Source organism: Gossypium hirsutum, chromosome D06 (assembly GCF_007990345.1).
Source record: "Gossypium hirsutum isolate 1008001.06 chromosome D06, Gossypium_hirsutum_v2.1, whole genome shotgun sequence".
Classification (NCBI taxonomy): Eukaryota; Viridiplantae; Streptophyta; class Magnoliopsida; order Malvales; family Malvaceae; genus Gossypium; species Gossypium hirsutum.
Window position 1 is genome coordinate 20,971,991 of NC_053442.1, and position 16,631 is coordinate 20,988,621.

Sequence of the window (16,631 nt, forward strand, 5' to 3'; positions counted from 1 at the left end):
ATGTTGCCTCCGCTTTAAGTTGTGTAATTTGCTCAATTGTTGTCGCTTGCATCTGAGCCATCTGGTCTCTTAACCTCTGAACTTCAGCTTCGGCTCGACTCCCCGAAGGCATATATTGTTGCGAGCTAGATCCAAAATATTGGGATGGGTTAACAAAAGATCCTTGAAATCGAACCCGACCATACCTTTCAGGACCCAAAACTTCAGTGATAATCTGGTTATCAATGTCGTCAATATGAACAGAACTATCACTGGAAGCAATCGCTTCGTACTCCGCCTTTTTATCCTTTAATTTTTCCTAAAAAATAAATCCTATAGTTAGGAACGCAATATATATTAAAAAAACCCAATGCAACATAACTTAACAATATTTGCATTACAATAAATGAAATAAATCATTAGAAAATAAACACTATAAATTATTAAAACAATTTAAATTGTATTAATTAAGCAAACGTACCATAATTTCTGCAGCTTCAGGAGTCATAGGGTTTCCATCTTTCTTCCTATGTGTAATGTCAAAAAGTTGAAGGCGTCCAACTTTTTGACCGGACGACAGTTCCTACAATACAATAGTAAAAATATTAATGTAAGTAAGTAATAAATATCTACCAATATTAAAAAATTGAAAATACCTCTGCATAAGCTACACACGCAAAACTTTTCGACCCAGCTGTGTGAGTTAATTTTTGTTGCTGCCTACTTTTTTTCCAACTTCTTCATGATCCTACATTATGAAATTATTAGTACGTTAATTAGGAAATACTATACACCAAAGTAATTACAAAATTTTATAAGTTAAACATACCTCTCCTTTCTTCGAAGTCCAAAATCTAACGACCTTTTCCCACTGGTACCTCAGCATTCCCGGCGGGACATTTTGTAATCTCTCATCGAGTGTTGTTTTTGTCTTAAAATAGTCTTTCTTTAAAGTGCTCTTATGGTCTCTCCATCTTTTTCCCAATGCCTTCTTTACATAAGCATCGGAGACCTCTAGAGCAAATCTCGCCTACAAAAAACACAACTTAAGAAAGTAAATGTAAACGAAACTTAAACCCAAGTATTATAAATGACATACACGTTTTGTTACCTTAATGTTATCGAGAGCTTGGTTCTTGTTACTCTCGGGCACTTTATGCCATGACTCGAAGTTAATGGGTAACATATTTGCATTCCGTGCTAGAATGCCCATGTATCCTGCTAAAAGGCGAGCTTCTGATCCAACAGGCTGACCGAAGCTATTACTGGATACTTGGACACGCTCGACTGGATCTAGGTCGTATAAATCGCTCAGTACCGTACGTCCGCGACCTCTCCGCGTCCGACCAGTTTCATCTGAAAAATAAAAGTATTGTAATATACGAAATTTAAAAAAAAACAAGCAAGAAGTCAACACACATGTAAATTAAATGTTAAATTACTTTGAACTTCTATAGGTTCCTCAGGTGTAACCGGAACATTCGAAGATCCAATAGCAGTCTGTTGTTCAGTGCTGTTTGTTTCCGCCGAGTTTGGAGTACCTTGAACAATGCGGTGCGATCGCACTTTTCTTCTAGGCATTTTATCTGCAATACAAATAAATTAGTTGAAAACTTAGTATACAATTACAACAATAATATCACATATAAAATAGTTGAAATGTCATCATTCGTAGATGTAATTAGATAATCGTAAAAGCTTACTACATTATAATTCGTAAATCTCCTCATCCGTATCCTGGCGGACCCATTGAAATTGTGTACTAGTACTAGGGATGTTTTCGTTTAGGTTCTGTTCTGGAAATGGCAAAGTTTGTGTTCTGTCATCAATGTCATCTCTACTTCCACTGCCCATGTCAAACAAGTCTATAGGGATGTTACGGAGTACAACGTACCAACCCTCATCAGTGGTGTATTATGCAAGTTATTTATGTAAGTGGTGTATTATGCAAGTTATTTATGTAAGTGGTGTATTATGTAAGTTATGTACGCTATGTATTATCTAAGTTTTTATGTTATTATGTAAGTTATGCAAGTTTCTATATAAGTTTCTATGTAAGTTATGTAGGTTATTATTTAAGTTATGTATTATGTAGGAATAAATAAAAATTTTATTTAAGTTATGTATTATGTAACTGTATATATAAGTTATGATATGATTGATAAATTTGAGTTATCAAATTTTATTATGTAACTGTATATATAAGTTATGATATGATTGTTATTATGTAACTGTATTATGTAACAGTTACATATATAAGTTAAGAATAAATAAATTTTAGCATTAATTTGTCTCTGTTTTTAGTAAAGGTTCAATACACAATAATTTTATGGAGAAAAATTAGTTCATATGCCCTTATTTTTTAAAGGTACAAATATAATTATATCAATATTTGTGATCACAAGTAATTTAACTTAACAAACTACCCAATCAACACGCATACAGTTACATTCGTTGTAGCACTCTAACCTAAAATCTTCAAGTTTTCAAAGCTTCAACCTTGTTTGGTTAACTAAAGTGGGAACCTTTTATTTTTAGGCCAACCATCTTCATAGAGATAATACAAAGAATCCGAAGGCATGGTGAAGGATGAAGAAGGAAAGCTCTTTTCTGAGCTTTTCAAATCCATTGAAGAATATGAGAAATCTCTTGAAGCCAAACAATCCCAGAATCCATGACTTGATTGAAATAAAAAAAAAAGGGGGCTTCTTCTTGCTATATATGAAACTTTATGTTACCCATGTTATTCGAATTTTAAATATATAAAAATTTTAAATATATATATATTAAAAAATTATAAAAATATTATTTAATGTAAGTAATATATTACAAATTTAAAGAAAATTAATTACTTTTTAATTAATTATAAATTTTCATCAAATTAAACACTAAAAATTAAACAACCTACTTTCAAACATTAAAATGTTCATCAAATAAAAAATTATAAATATCACATTAAAAAAATGTTAAACTCATTTTAAACCTTTCATAATTACGTACATATAATCATGTCTACATTAGTGTTGTGTTTTAATTACTCATAAAATGACACATATTTTGCAATGCTAGTGAGGAAAAAACACCTTAGTTACAAAACAAAATAATGAAAGAATAAATCAATGTCACCGATATGCCTTTACAGTTAAAAAAGAAAAAAAAATTGAAAAACTCACTCATTTCTCTCGATATTATCTCTGTTTATATGCCTTTACAGTTAAAAAAGAAAAAAAAAAATCAATGTCTCGATATTGCTTTCTGGGTTTTCAGGCTCACCAACTCTCTTCCCAAGCTCTCGTTTCAGCCAATTAAGAAGACATGGAAGTGGCTGTTGAGGTAGAAGATGATCTATTTTTTTGCAGATTTAAACAAGCAAATCTCTTTGCTTATCATGGATGATGAGCAAATAAATCCTCACCGACAAAAAATTAAAAATTGAAACCTCACCGAAAAACATTAAAAATTGAAACCTCACCGACAAAACAAAAAAGAAAAAAAAGACCATCTCAAATGAAACATTTTAGTCTGCATAAACCCAGTCTTATTTGTCTTGCAATTAAAAGAAACCAAAAAGAAACAAAAACTAAGGGCAGAGGGAAAAACATAAGAAAAATAGAAGAATAGAATAATCTTACCGCAAATCTCTGACGGCAGAGGAGTGTGACGGTAGAGGCCTGCGACGGTCCACGAGTGCGACGATGCAGCAGATTTGGGGAAGGTCTGCCTCGTCGAGGGCAGCAGGCTAAGGTTCTTTATTTGGGGGAATTTTGGGGAAAATAGGGAGGGGAATAGAACCAAGGTTTTCGGGTATGGGGAAATTTGGAAGCAGAAATAATTGAAAATTTGCGGTGTTTCTACAGTAACGCCACTAATGCCCACAAAAACGGTGACGTTTTGTTTAAACAACAGCCCAACCTTGCGGCGTGTTTATAAACGCGCCGCTAATACGCACATTTAGTGGCGTTTTTCCCTAGCGCCGCTAAAGCCATTAAAATCGCAGACTAAAGCTACACCGTTTTGTCTATAAAATTAAGAATTTTTGTGGCGTTTTTATTCCAAACGCCGCTAATGTCTCGTTTATTGCGGCGTTTTTAGTAGAAACGCCATTACGAAATCAAATTTTATATTGAAACGGCGCCGTTTAGGTATTCCATAGTTTTGTTAAGTAATATTTATAATATATAGTAGTAAAAATTATAAATTTTAGTGTTTTAACTAATATTTATAAATTTTAGATAAAATTATAAATTTTAGTGTTTTTATTTTTTTATTTTAATTTAATTCCATTTGTTAATTTGGTCCTCTCCTAAATTATCAAATGTTATATATTAATTTTTTTAACTTATTTATTAGTTTCCTTTAAGTAATATTTATAATAAATTAGATAAAATTAACATTTTTAGTGTTTAAATTTCATTTTTATTTTTCTATTTTAATTATCTTTTATTTTCTTCCACATTTGTGGCGTTTTAAAGAAAAAACGCCACTACCTAAACTGACCCTATTGAAAAATTGCAATACATATTTGCGGCGTTTTTACAAAAACGCCAGTAATGTCTACCTTTTGCGGCGTTTTTGCTGAAAACGCCACTAAAAAATTTAAATTTTTCTACCCAAACGGCACCGTTTTAGGAAATTTTAATACATAGTAGTGGCGTTTTTTGCTGAAAACGCCGCTAAAGCTCGCATATTTTTTTATATTCAATTATTGTATCTTTCATATAAATTTTGCATAAAGAATTATTAAAATTTTAAGCAATATTTAAAAGAATTAGAAAATTTTTTATTTCATTTTTTTATTCCATTTTTATTTTTGTATTTTATTTTTTCTTATAATTTGGTCCTATCCAATTTAAATAATTACCTATCTATCCATATTAAATATATCAAATGGTTTAGATTAAATATTTTTAAATATAAAAGCATTAATTAATTGTATAAAATTGTATCATTTAACAAATCTAAAATAAACCTTAATCTTAAATTAACCATTCAATATACATAAAGTCTATCTATTATATATCTCTTAAATAATATAAACTATACTCATAATTTCAATATATTAAACTTATTATTATATCTTTTACAATTATATAAGAACATGTTTAATATATAAATAAAAAACTAATTAGTCTAAACCTTAAACCTTAACCCAACCCTTGAAACCCTAAATCCCTAGCTCTTAACCCATAAACCCCCTAACTCCTAACCCCTAAACCTTAAACCATAATCCCTAAATCCATATATATCCCCAAACCTTAAAATAGTAACTCCTAAACTGGCCTTCAATCTTAAATTAACCATATACCTTAAGCCATATAAACCCTAAACTATAATGATAATTAATTAAATATTTTAAAATATTTGTTATCTTATCCTTTTCAATTATATATGAAATTTAAAAACATATTTAAAATATAAATAAAAAATTAATCTAAACCTAAAACTTTAACTCGGCCCATGAAACCCTAAACTATAAATCCTTAGCTCTTAACCCCTAAACCCCTAAACCTCTAGCCCTAACCCATAAACCTTAAATCCTAACCCGACCCTAAATCCCTAATCCCTAAACCCCTTCCCAATCCAGATTCCCTAACCCTAACCATTATTTAATATATAAATTAAAACACACTAATTAATCTAAACCTAACCCCTATATACCTCTAACCCTTAAATCCATAAACACCATATTTGGTGTTTTATATTTACTTTATTTGATTTATTTAATCGAACTATCAATTTAAGTTTTATGATATTTTATTTTACTCATAATTTAATATATTTTTCTAGTAAGGTAGTTTAAATAAACTATATGATTGAAAAAAATAATAAATAGTTAGGAGGTAGGAGGTAGGACTTCTCTTTAATAAAAACATTTTGTATTAAACAATATTATTTGTTATCATTTAAATGTCAATTTGACTATTATATAATGAATACAACGAAATATCAATTTTTCAACTTATAATAAAAAAAATATTAGCGGCGCTTTTTCAAAAACGCCGCTAAAGATCTTAGCATTAGCGGCGCTTCTTCAAAAATGCCGCTAAAGGCCAGAGCATTACCGGCGCTTCTTCAAAAACGTCGCTAAAGGATAGAGCATTAGCGGCGCTTCTTAAAAAACGCCGCTAAGGGCCCCAAAAACTCAGAAAACGGTGTCGTATGGCTTAGGCTTTTGCGGCGATTTTCAGAAAACGCCGCTAATGCTAATTTTTAGCGGCGTTTTCTGTAAACCGCCACTAATGCTCTACCTTTAGCGGTGTATTTATAAAAGCGCCGCTAATGCTCGATTTTTAGTGGCGTTTTTTGTCCAAACGCCGCTAAAAATGCCGCTAAAAGCCTGTTTTGGTGTAGTGGGGCCACTATAAATTTTAGTCATTGGCAACCTTTGGTTAAAAAATAATTGAAGGGTTAATTGCAGCATGCATCCCTAAATTAGATTCAAAATTTAAGATATTTCAGTTAAATTCTTAAATTAAGGTATTGTGTCAGCCAGGTTCTTTCATTAGCCTAGCCTAACTTAGTTGCCGGCCATTTTGATAAGTTATCATGGTTCTCGCATTCATGACCACTTCAGTTTTATTCTTTTAATTATGGATTAATTGCACCCGATAAATTACAAATCAATTTCTTAGATGATAAACTTCAAAATATTCTAATTGAATCTTTAAACTAAATTCATTAGCCTTACATGATTGGAGCACTAAAACTTATGGCTAAATTAACAAAAAGGACATGATTGAAACAATATTTTAATTTGAGGGTTCAATTTAACGTTTTTAAATTTAATAGTCCATTCAAAATACGACCCATAATTTGAGACGTGTAATGCAATTAATCCATAAATGAAAGGGTAATTTTCTTTTTATCTTTATATTATTACGTGTGTTCAAATTTACATCTTTTATTGTTCACATAAGCTATTTCTTTTATTGTTTAGAATTTAAGAACTTGGGGTAGGAGGTGAATGAAATTATATATTACTTTTACCATCAAAACTACTCTGCATGCAAACAAATTTAATTAATGATAAAAAAAATCAACCTGCTTGTACGGCAGACATTGATATTTTGGTAAGAAGATAGAATTTTAAGCAGTGTACGTACATTCGGTATGTTTTAGCAAAAAAACAGGTCGAGGAAAACCAGTTTGTGGTTTGTTCATGTTTTGGTTTGGTGGACGTGAACGATGAAGGATATTACGGATACAGACAGGTCTGAAAGTTCTTGTAGAAACCTTTATTACTATGTCTATAGCCTATTCAATTCTCATGTTTCTATGTACAATCCAGTCTTTTTATGTTTGCAAAAAAGGTCAAATTTCAATTTATGATGCCAATAAATTATATGGTTTGTACACTACGGCTCCGTTTGTTTCCCAATAAAATATTTTCTGAAAAATAATTTACTTTTTTGGTGTTTAAATGAATCTGTGTAAAATATTTTTTTTGTTGTTTAGCAGATTTCTTGAAAATATTTTCAGGAAAAACGGTTTTTACATATATATTAATAAATTTATATATATATTAGATTGTTTTTACATATATTGCAATGATTTATTTATAAATAAATAAATCAAATTAAATATATATATTGCAATGATTTATTTATAAATAAATAAATCAAATTAAATATATATTGCAAGGGTTAAAGACTTAACTATTTGATTAGTAGGATAGTTAGGAATTTGATATATGATATATGACAGATAGAATAGAAGACAATGACACATTCAGTAATCTTAGCATGGTGTTGATGAATACAAAGGAATTTTAATGAATATGAAATCTCAGCATTGGTGCGTGTAGCCTACGACTATGGAACAATTTCATCATTTACTGTGTTCAAATCAAAATGCAAGGGATCATTATTTCCAATTTCAACTCAATAAACCTGATTTTTCATTCCTAAAACCAGCTTTGAACCTAAACTTTACCATCCCTTGCCTATGAGCCATAACCAGTCAAGTGTGACCCCTGCAAAGATACCTCCTAGGAGAAACAATTGTCGAGATAATAATGGAGGGGTGATTTGAGGGTTTTGGAATGTTTGGCTGAAATTGGTGGATTTTTAAGGGATAATTAAGAAATGGCCCTAATTGGTCATTTTGGTACAACCGCAAGGGACCTTTTGCAGTTGTAGCTGCAGTTTTTCTTTCACCACCTGCAAGAATTTGCTGAATGTTATATTTTTAATAAACTGTATGAACTAGATAAATGAATCATTGAATCGTAAATTAGCAGCAAATTTTATTCAAAAAACATTGAAATTCAATTTTATCATTCAAGATTTTGATGTTTGTATATAATACTGTCAATGTACACTTCTTAATTTGAACATCTATGGAACTGTCAGGATCTGCCTGCTGAACTTTTTGTGTATGAAGAAAGGGTTGGAACTTAGAAGTTGCGAGTCACTACAAAGATGGAAGGAGCCAAAGATTGAAGAGAGTTGAAGCAAAGGATAGAAACCACGACATGAAAGCCATAGCTGCAGACAGCTGATATCTATTGCATATCTTTGACGGGCAGTATGTCGAGCTGACATTGACCAAGAGACTTGTCACACTAGCAGTTGAGCAAGCTGCGACTAGTGAGAGAAATGACAAGGCCTGCAATTAGATAAAACACATGTTTTTACATCAAATTATGATAAGGGATAACACCATGGTGATGATATGCATAATAAGCCTTGTAACATACCCAGTCTCCAACAACGACAACCAGCAGTACGCTTGGTTGTCGTGGTAAGCCTTTAACGAACATGGAATATGCATCAACCAATGCTAATGACACACTCCATGGAGTCACTAAACCCATGACTGTCACCAAGTAGCTGCGAAAAAATTTAAAGGAAAATTGGAGTTTGATTTATCACCCAACAATTGGTAAGCAACAATGAAAACACAAACATTATCTTCTATATCATTATATCTGTTGACACCATTTTTTTTGATGAAAACGGGGCCGACTTGGATTTTGAAAATGAAAAAAAAGGGAAGTCGCCACCAATCCTTTTTAATGAGGTGTGATTGGATCACCTCAAAAAGTGGTTGTTTTTAATAAACAGTTTGATTTTATTAAAACAACGATTTTGGTCCACGAAATTCAGAAAACGGGTTCGGGAGTCGGTTACGTACGAGGAAGGATTAGCACCATCGTAATGCCCAAAATTGGTACCTAGTTGATTAGTTAATGTCTTAACGTCAAAAATCGAAAACTTTGAAGAATTTTAAAAATACGATCCTTGTATTAAAATGTTGAAAATTTTGGGGGGAAAGAAGCACATTTCATGTTAATCGAGAAAAAGGCATCATATCCACTAAGTTAGGACACAATGTCTCGAATTCTCGATGCGCGAATGAATGCCGAAAATTTAAAAGATATTTAGCTATCTCGAATTTAAAAAAAAGGGATCACGATCAGTAAGTTAGGACACGAACTTTTTTATTTTTGAGATCATTTAAAACTTGAGTTTGAAAACATTCACGTATTTAGATTTATTGTGAAAATCGAAACCCCGTAAGTTAGGGCACGACTTTCTCAAATCTAAATGCAAAATAATGCCTTTATTACTTTTTTTAAAAAAAACCCTCATCTCAGGAAAATATCGTGCCATATCCAATGCGTTAGGACACAACGTATTGAATTCCCGATAATGAGCTTTTTATTATTTTTTTAAAAGAGTAATCTCGATTATTGAGATTCAACGAAGAAAATCAGAACCCAATACGTTAGGGCTCAATCCTCTCGAAGATCCTAAATACGAGTATTGCCTTTATTTTCAAAATTTTCTATTTTTATGAATTCGAGTAAAAATCAATGTAATGTTACATTGGATACATGCGTAAATGCCACATTAATTAATGAGAATTGTGGATATGATAATGTGAGCATAAATAATATGAGTAACAATAAAAGAAATAAAATACATAAAAAAAACAAATCAAGCATATATGAAATAATAAATAGATAAAAGAACTAAAGCATTTCTTAAAATGATAACGAACACATAAATAAATAAATAGAACAACAATAACAAAATGAATAATAAGAGATAAAGTGTTAAGGTATATATATTTAAATCATATGAAAATAAATAAAAATATATATATGAATATGCGTATGTGTTCATAAAAGTAAAACTATGTGTATACATATATAAAGTATAGAGCATAAATAATGTATATCTAGGTAGGTATATACATAAATAAACTAAAAAAAGAAATATATGCGTACACATACTATAAAAATATGTATGTATATATGTATATAAATTATAACGTATATAAAAATGTAAGTATGTACATATATGAAAATTAGAAATATGTAAGCGTGTATATATATAAGTATGTATATATATAAAAAAATCTAAAAAACGGTATAAATGGGTAAATAATAATAATAATAATACGGGACTAAATCGAAAACAAAACAAAATTCTAGGGGAGAAATAAAAAATGAAATAAAGCGAAAGATCCATCTGTAATGCACACTGAAGGAGGGGGATCGATTAGGTAATTATTCCCAGCCTTATGCGCGTCAGTCCACGCAGGACTAAAATGAAACGCCCGAAAAATAAATGGTCGAATTTAAAAAAGTGAAAATAAACAAAAAAAAGGTAGTAAATTGAAAACGGCCTGAACGCGGAAGGGCTAGGGTTGCAAATAACCCATCCGCACAAAAACACGCGGACCCTGGGTACCGCTGGGTAGGGTCGCGGGTCGGATCTTGGTTTAGACACAAAACAGCGTTGTAATTGGGTTTGGGTAGTTTAGTTGGGGTTAATTTTTAGTGTACTGGGCTTATAGATTGTTAATTGATTTTGGTTTGGTTTATTTGGTATGGGCCCGGGCAAATTTGGGCTTCTACAGCTGCCCCTCTTTGCTCGTTGTCGTGTAACGAGAACGGAGCAAAGACCAAGAAAGGCCAATTTTGTCCGGTCTCGCCTGTTTTGGACTTGTCCTGGTGCTTTTCTTCAAGTAGCTTCACTCCAGTCCACTGTGTCTTGTTGCTTCAATCCACTCCACCGCACTTCAAAGAGATACGGCTTGTAGCTTCAATCCACTGCTACGTCAGGGAGATAGGATCGGTTGCTTTATTCTGCTCCACTGTAACCTCAGGGAGATAAGATCTGATGCGATCTACTCTACTGTAACTTCAGAGAGATAAGATCTATGATTTTAATCCATTCCACTGCAACTTCAGGAAGATAGAATTATCGGCTTCAATCTGATGTGATCTACTCTACTGTAACTTTAGAGAGATAAGATCCTTTATTTTAATCCACTCCACTATAACTTCAGAGAGTTAGGATTACTAGCTTCAATCTACTCCGTTATAATATCAGGGAGATAAGATCTCTGGCTTCAATCTGCTCCACTGTAACCTCAGGGATATAAGATCTGAAATTCTTCGGTCTACTCCACTGTAACCTCAGGGAGATAAGACCTGATGCGATCTACTCTACTGTAACTTCAGAGAGATGAGATCCTTTATTTTAATCCGCTCCACTGTAACTTCAGGGAGATAGGATAGTGTCTTGGATCTGCTCCGCTGTAATCTCAGAGAGATAAGATTTCTGGCTTCAATCTGTTCCACTGTAACCTCAGGGAGATAAGATCTGAAATTCTTCGGTCTACTCTACTGTAACCTCAGGGAGATAAGACCTGATGCGATCTACTCTGCTGTAACTTCAGAGAGATAAGATCATTTATTTTAATCCACTCCACTGTAATCTCAGGGAGATAGGATTACTAGCTTCAATCTGCTCCGCTGTAATTTCAGGGAGATAAGACCTGATACGATCTACTCTACTGTAACTTCAGAGAGATAAGATCCTTTATTTTAATCCGCTCCACTGTAATCTCAGGGAGATAGGATTACTAGCTTCAATCTGCTCCGCTGTAATCTCAGGGAGATAAGATTTTTTATTTTAATCCACTCCACTGTAACTTCAGGGAGATAGGATAGTGTCTTGGATCTGCTCCGCTGTAATCTCAGGGAGATAAGATCTCTGGCTTCAATCTGCTCCGCTCTAATCTCAGGGAGATAAGACCTGATACGATCTACTCTAATGTAACTTCAGAGAGATAAGATCCTTTATTTTAATCCGCTCCACTGTAACTTCAAGGAGATAGGATAGTGTCTTGGATCTGCTCCGCTGTAATCTCAGGGAGATAAGATCCGAAATTCTTCGGTCTACTCCACTGTAACCTCAGGGAGATAAGACCTAATGTGATCTACTCTACTGTAACTTCAGAGAGATGAGATCCTTTATTTTAATCCGCTCCACTATAACTTCAGGGAGATAGGATAGTGTCTTGGATCTGCTCCGCTGTAATCTCAGGGAGATAAGACCTGATAAGATCTACTCTACTGTAACTTCAGAGAGATAAGATCCTTTATTTTAATCCGCTCCACTGTAACTTCAGGGAGATAGAATAGTGTCTTAGATCTGCTCCACTATAATCTCAGGGAGATAAGATCTCTAGCTTCAATCTGCTCCACTATAACCTCAGAGAGATAAGATCTGAAATTCTTCGGTCTATTCCACTGTAGCTTCAGGGAGATAAGACTTGATGCGATCTACTTGCTGGAACTTCAAAGAGATAAGATCCTTTATTTTAATCCGCTCCACTGTAATCTCAGGGAGATAGGATTACTAGCTTTAATCTGCTTCGCTGTAATCTCAGAGAGATAAGACCTGATACGATCTACTCTACTGTAACTTTAAAGAGATAAGATCCTTTATTTTAATCCGCTCCACTATAATCTCAGGGAGATAGGGTTACTAGCTTCAATCTGCTCCGCTGTAATCTTAGGGAGATAAGATCTCTGGCTTCAATCTGCTCCACTGTAACCTCAGAGAGATAAGATCTGAAATTTTTCGGTCTATTCCCTGGGGAACACGACCTGTATAATGAACCTAATTATGCCTAATGATTAGGATGGCATGATCAAAATGAATCAAATGCTCCTAACTAGACATGTGTGAATGGTGTTTGCATGAATACAGAATTTTATTTTTTGTGAATGATCTCGCTTAGGTTATCATTACTCGAAGTTTATTAAGGCTTTGTCATCGAAGTGCTATAACACATTCCTTCTCGACTGGCTTTTTTGAAGAAACATTTAGCCAAGCTGCCCCTACTGTAAACCTCAAAGTTATATCCACTAAGACGCCAAAATTTGTACCATCACTCTCCCACTGTAATCTAAGGGTATAAATATGTGGCTTTTCCTCAATCTTCTCATTCACTATTCGAGGATACATGATGTGAAATTCTTTGGTCCTTTATACCATTCTAATGATGTCATACCAAATGCTCATAAAAAATTCCTTCTCCGAGGAAACTTCTTCCTATTGCCTGGTGATCATTGCTTACTTGTTTATTTAAGCTCTGTCATTAACATGACATCTTGTCATTTTGTTCAATCAATGCATTTGACAACAAAATCCAAAGAGAAAGTCCAAACTTAGATTCTTCCTTCTCAAATTTCCAACCTTTAAATTTGGCGTGTTCTAAACAATAGTCCTGTTTCAGGTTCCTATATTATTTAGAAACTTTTTAGAGTAATATGCAAAACTTCCTTTGTGAAAGTTTTATTAGTCCATTAATCATTATTCCAATGCAACATGCTTGCAAAAAGAGCATAACAATGGATAAGAATAAAGCTGGTTCTGAGCATAACTCAAAATGAATAAATTATCCAAAATAGTAAAGAAGGATAATAAAGAAATTGATTGGGAATGCATATCTTGGAAAAGAATGAAGTATTCCAAGAACAAAAAAATTCAATATAAATAATATGAGAATTGGGTGCCCCAGATATCGCAGCTTGAACTTTTCTGTACAAATTTTATGAAGACCATTCTAAGTTTGACATGTGTTTAGGAGATCTACATTGCTTTGTCGATGCCCCAAGATGTCGCCTACCCTTTCTTGTTGATTCAGGTATAACAAGATCCCCACATGTCCCAATCTGATCAAAATTTGAATTGCTCAGATCACCTCATGCCCCACTCTGATCAATATTTGAGCCGCCCTTTTCAAGTTTTCAACTCAAATCCCATTTGGTCTAAGATGCCCTTTGCGGGTTTTCCCCTTAGCCTCTCCATTTTTCATTTTTTATTTTTTCATTTTCATTTTTTTGACTCAAAGTGCCCTTTGCGGGTTTTCACCTTGGTCCTTTATTCTTCTTTAAACGACGTGTTTCTTGACTGGATCCGAGTTTATAGGATTAACAATCTCACTCAAGATTGGTGCTCCTCTAAAAATGGTCATCTTTTACAATATAAGGACATTTCTAGTTCGACATTCATTTCCCTCTAGAATCCTTTCGTTGAGGAAGGATCTTCTTTCAACATCCAGCACTCTTGTGGAATTCTCTAGGACGACCCTGTTTGTCATGGGCTCGTATCATTTTCCTTTGGCACATCTGATTCTGCTAAATAACTTTTAGTCTTTTTCTTTTTGATCAGATTGAATTTATTTTTCTCAACTGAAACCAGAGAACAATGATTTCTACTTCAATAGGTAGAACTACTTTCGTCTTGTAAACCAGAGAAAACAGTGTTGCCTCAGTCAGAGTCCCGATAACCGTTCGAAAAAACGAGGAAGGCAGATGATAACCTCACATGCCAACCCTCGTAAGTCTCAGTCATTGTTTGTAATTCATTACAGTGATGAACTGTGATGTCTGATTTTGAATTGATCACGGACCTCAGTTATCGTGCTATCATTCGTGATACCATATTCTCTGTAATTCTATACCGGCATATGATGACATTGACGCATGAAGTAGCCTCTACCCATTTGACGAAGTAACTAATGATCTCAAAAATGAAGTAATGCCCATTAGAAGTATTCAATAATGGTGATGTCCCTGCCCCATTTTGCTCAAAATTTGAGTCGCCCTTTTCTGGTTTTCAACTCAAATCCACTTTTGGTCAAAGCGCCCTTTACGGGTTTTCGCCTTGACCTCTCCTTTTTCTTTTCTTTTTCTCTTTTTTCTTTTTCTCTTATTTTTGACTTTGATTGATTTTTCTTTTTTTGCTTTTGCTTTTGATTTTTCTTTTTTCTTTTCCTTCTTTTTTTACTTTTTTATAGAATCTAAACTCATAGGGTTAGGCAAGTCCTTGTTATCCCTTTCGAATGATCTTCTTTGATCGAACTTCCTTCATAGAGCCTTCTGGGGCGAAATTACAACAGAAAACTTTTGATCTTCCTCTTTAATCAGGATAAAATCCCACAGAACTTGAAGATATGGAAGCTCGACTTCAAATGGGCAAAACTATGCTGAGTCAACGAGAGAGGCATTTGCCCAGACGAATAATCGCATCGTTCACTGCAAATTTCTGAAAACGTGCTGCTGTGCAGATTTCATTATCAGTGATTAATCCGGGCATATCCTGGTATGATCATACAAAGACATCTTTGAACTCTAGAGGTGACTCAACAAGGTCTTGCTTCGTCTCTACGGTCAGGTCAATTCTAATCTTTACCACGCTCACAATTTCTAATGATTCTTTGTGAGGTAGGATCTGTCTATCCTCTTATTCTACCATTCTTAACAAGTTCGAAGATAAGCTACGATCTATGTCATTTCCAAAGTCATGAGATCCGTCTAAACACATGCCTCTCTCAAAAGGAAAATCTGAGTCTGTAGCAGTGTCACTCATGTCATTGATATCTGGGGACTCATAATAAGTACCAAATAATATACAAAAGAAAGTATAAATTTATGAATAATTATTTATACAATATGATTATGAATGAATGAATGATGTGAAAGAAAATCTAAAAGAATGAAATAATCAGACATAATTATTCAAAAAGAATGAAAGATTATTGGCTCAAAAGTGAATGCAAAGATGTATTTTATTAGAATAATGGCGTTCAGACATGAGCCTATTTCACAAAGGAATTTCTATCACTTTTAGGCTAAAAACAATAAAAATGTTCTGAACATTACTTTAAATAAGCTCTAAAGACTACAAGGATTTCTTCCACAATCCAATCGCTTAGAACGCTCCCAAATTTATAAGGGCGGGCATCTAACAAGTTCCCTTTTCAATTTTGTCCTCATATATGCCATTGGTGTGAACACTTGCCAACATTACTTCATACATCTTATTCATCCCGTTGTCAACATGATTGGGTAGATGGCTTTTTGCACTAGATGAATCACCCAACTTGACAATACCCAAGTTGATGAATTTTTTGACTAGCTTCTTAAAGGCAATGCAATTCTCTATTGAATGCCCCGTAATTCCCGCATGGTAGTCACATTGTGCGTTCATGTCATACCATTTGAGATACGGGGGTTGTATAGGTTTTAAGTAATGAGGAGCAACAACATGCGCCATTGAACAAGCTTTGATACAGCTCCTTATATGACATCGAAATTGGTGTGAATTGGAGCTTCTCAGTACCTGGTTTCACTCCAAATTCTTGCCTTAAAGGACTTTGATGTCTAGTGGTTTCTGTCTTTGGCCGGCCCATAGTGATTAGCTTTGAATGGCTCTTGTTACATCTGCCTGCATTATCCCTTTTATTCCACTTCTTCCCTGAGTCCTTTGTAGTATCTGGGTATTCTATCCTTGCTTGTTTTATTTCTATTGGGTTGTCGGGAAAATTGTTCCTCAAATTAG

General features: G+C 33.5%; 1 protein-coding gene across 1 annotated transcript; it reads right to left on the bottom strand.

The window, feature by feature from the left end:
• Window positions 1-459: 459 nt before the first annotated feature.
• On the bottom strand, window positions 460-3,871 carry LOC121218512 (uncharacterized). Its single transcript, XM_041095778.1, has 6 exons — window positions 3,612-3,871; window positions 1,422-1,565; window positions 1,091-1,335; window positions 809-1,009; window positions 636-727; window positions 460-562 (listed from the first exon to the last, which is right to left on the bottom strand). Exons 2-5 carry the CDS (start codon window positions 1,558-1,560, stop codon window positions 683-685), a joined length of 630 nt encoding a protein of 209 aa, XP_040951712.1. The 5' UTR covers window positions 1,561-1,565; window positions 3,612-3,871; the 3' UTR covers window positions 460-562; window positions 636-682.
• Between the last annotated feature and the right edge of the window lie 12,760 nt (window positions 3,872-16,631).

Coding starts and splice junctions, on each gene's coding strand:
- LOC121218512 (XM_041095778.1), bottom strand. CDS start 1,560: ATGCCTAGAAGAAAAGTGCGATCGCACCGCATTGTTCAAGGTACTCCA. Junction 1,010..1,090: donor AAGCTCTCGATAACATTAAG/GTAACAAAACGT, acceptor TGTTTTTTGTAG/GCGAGATTTGCTCTAGAGGT. Junction 728..808: donor GGACTTCGAAGAAAGGAGAG/GTATGTTTAACT, acceptor TTCATAATGTAG/GATCATGAAGAAGTTGGAAA.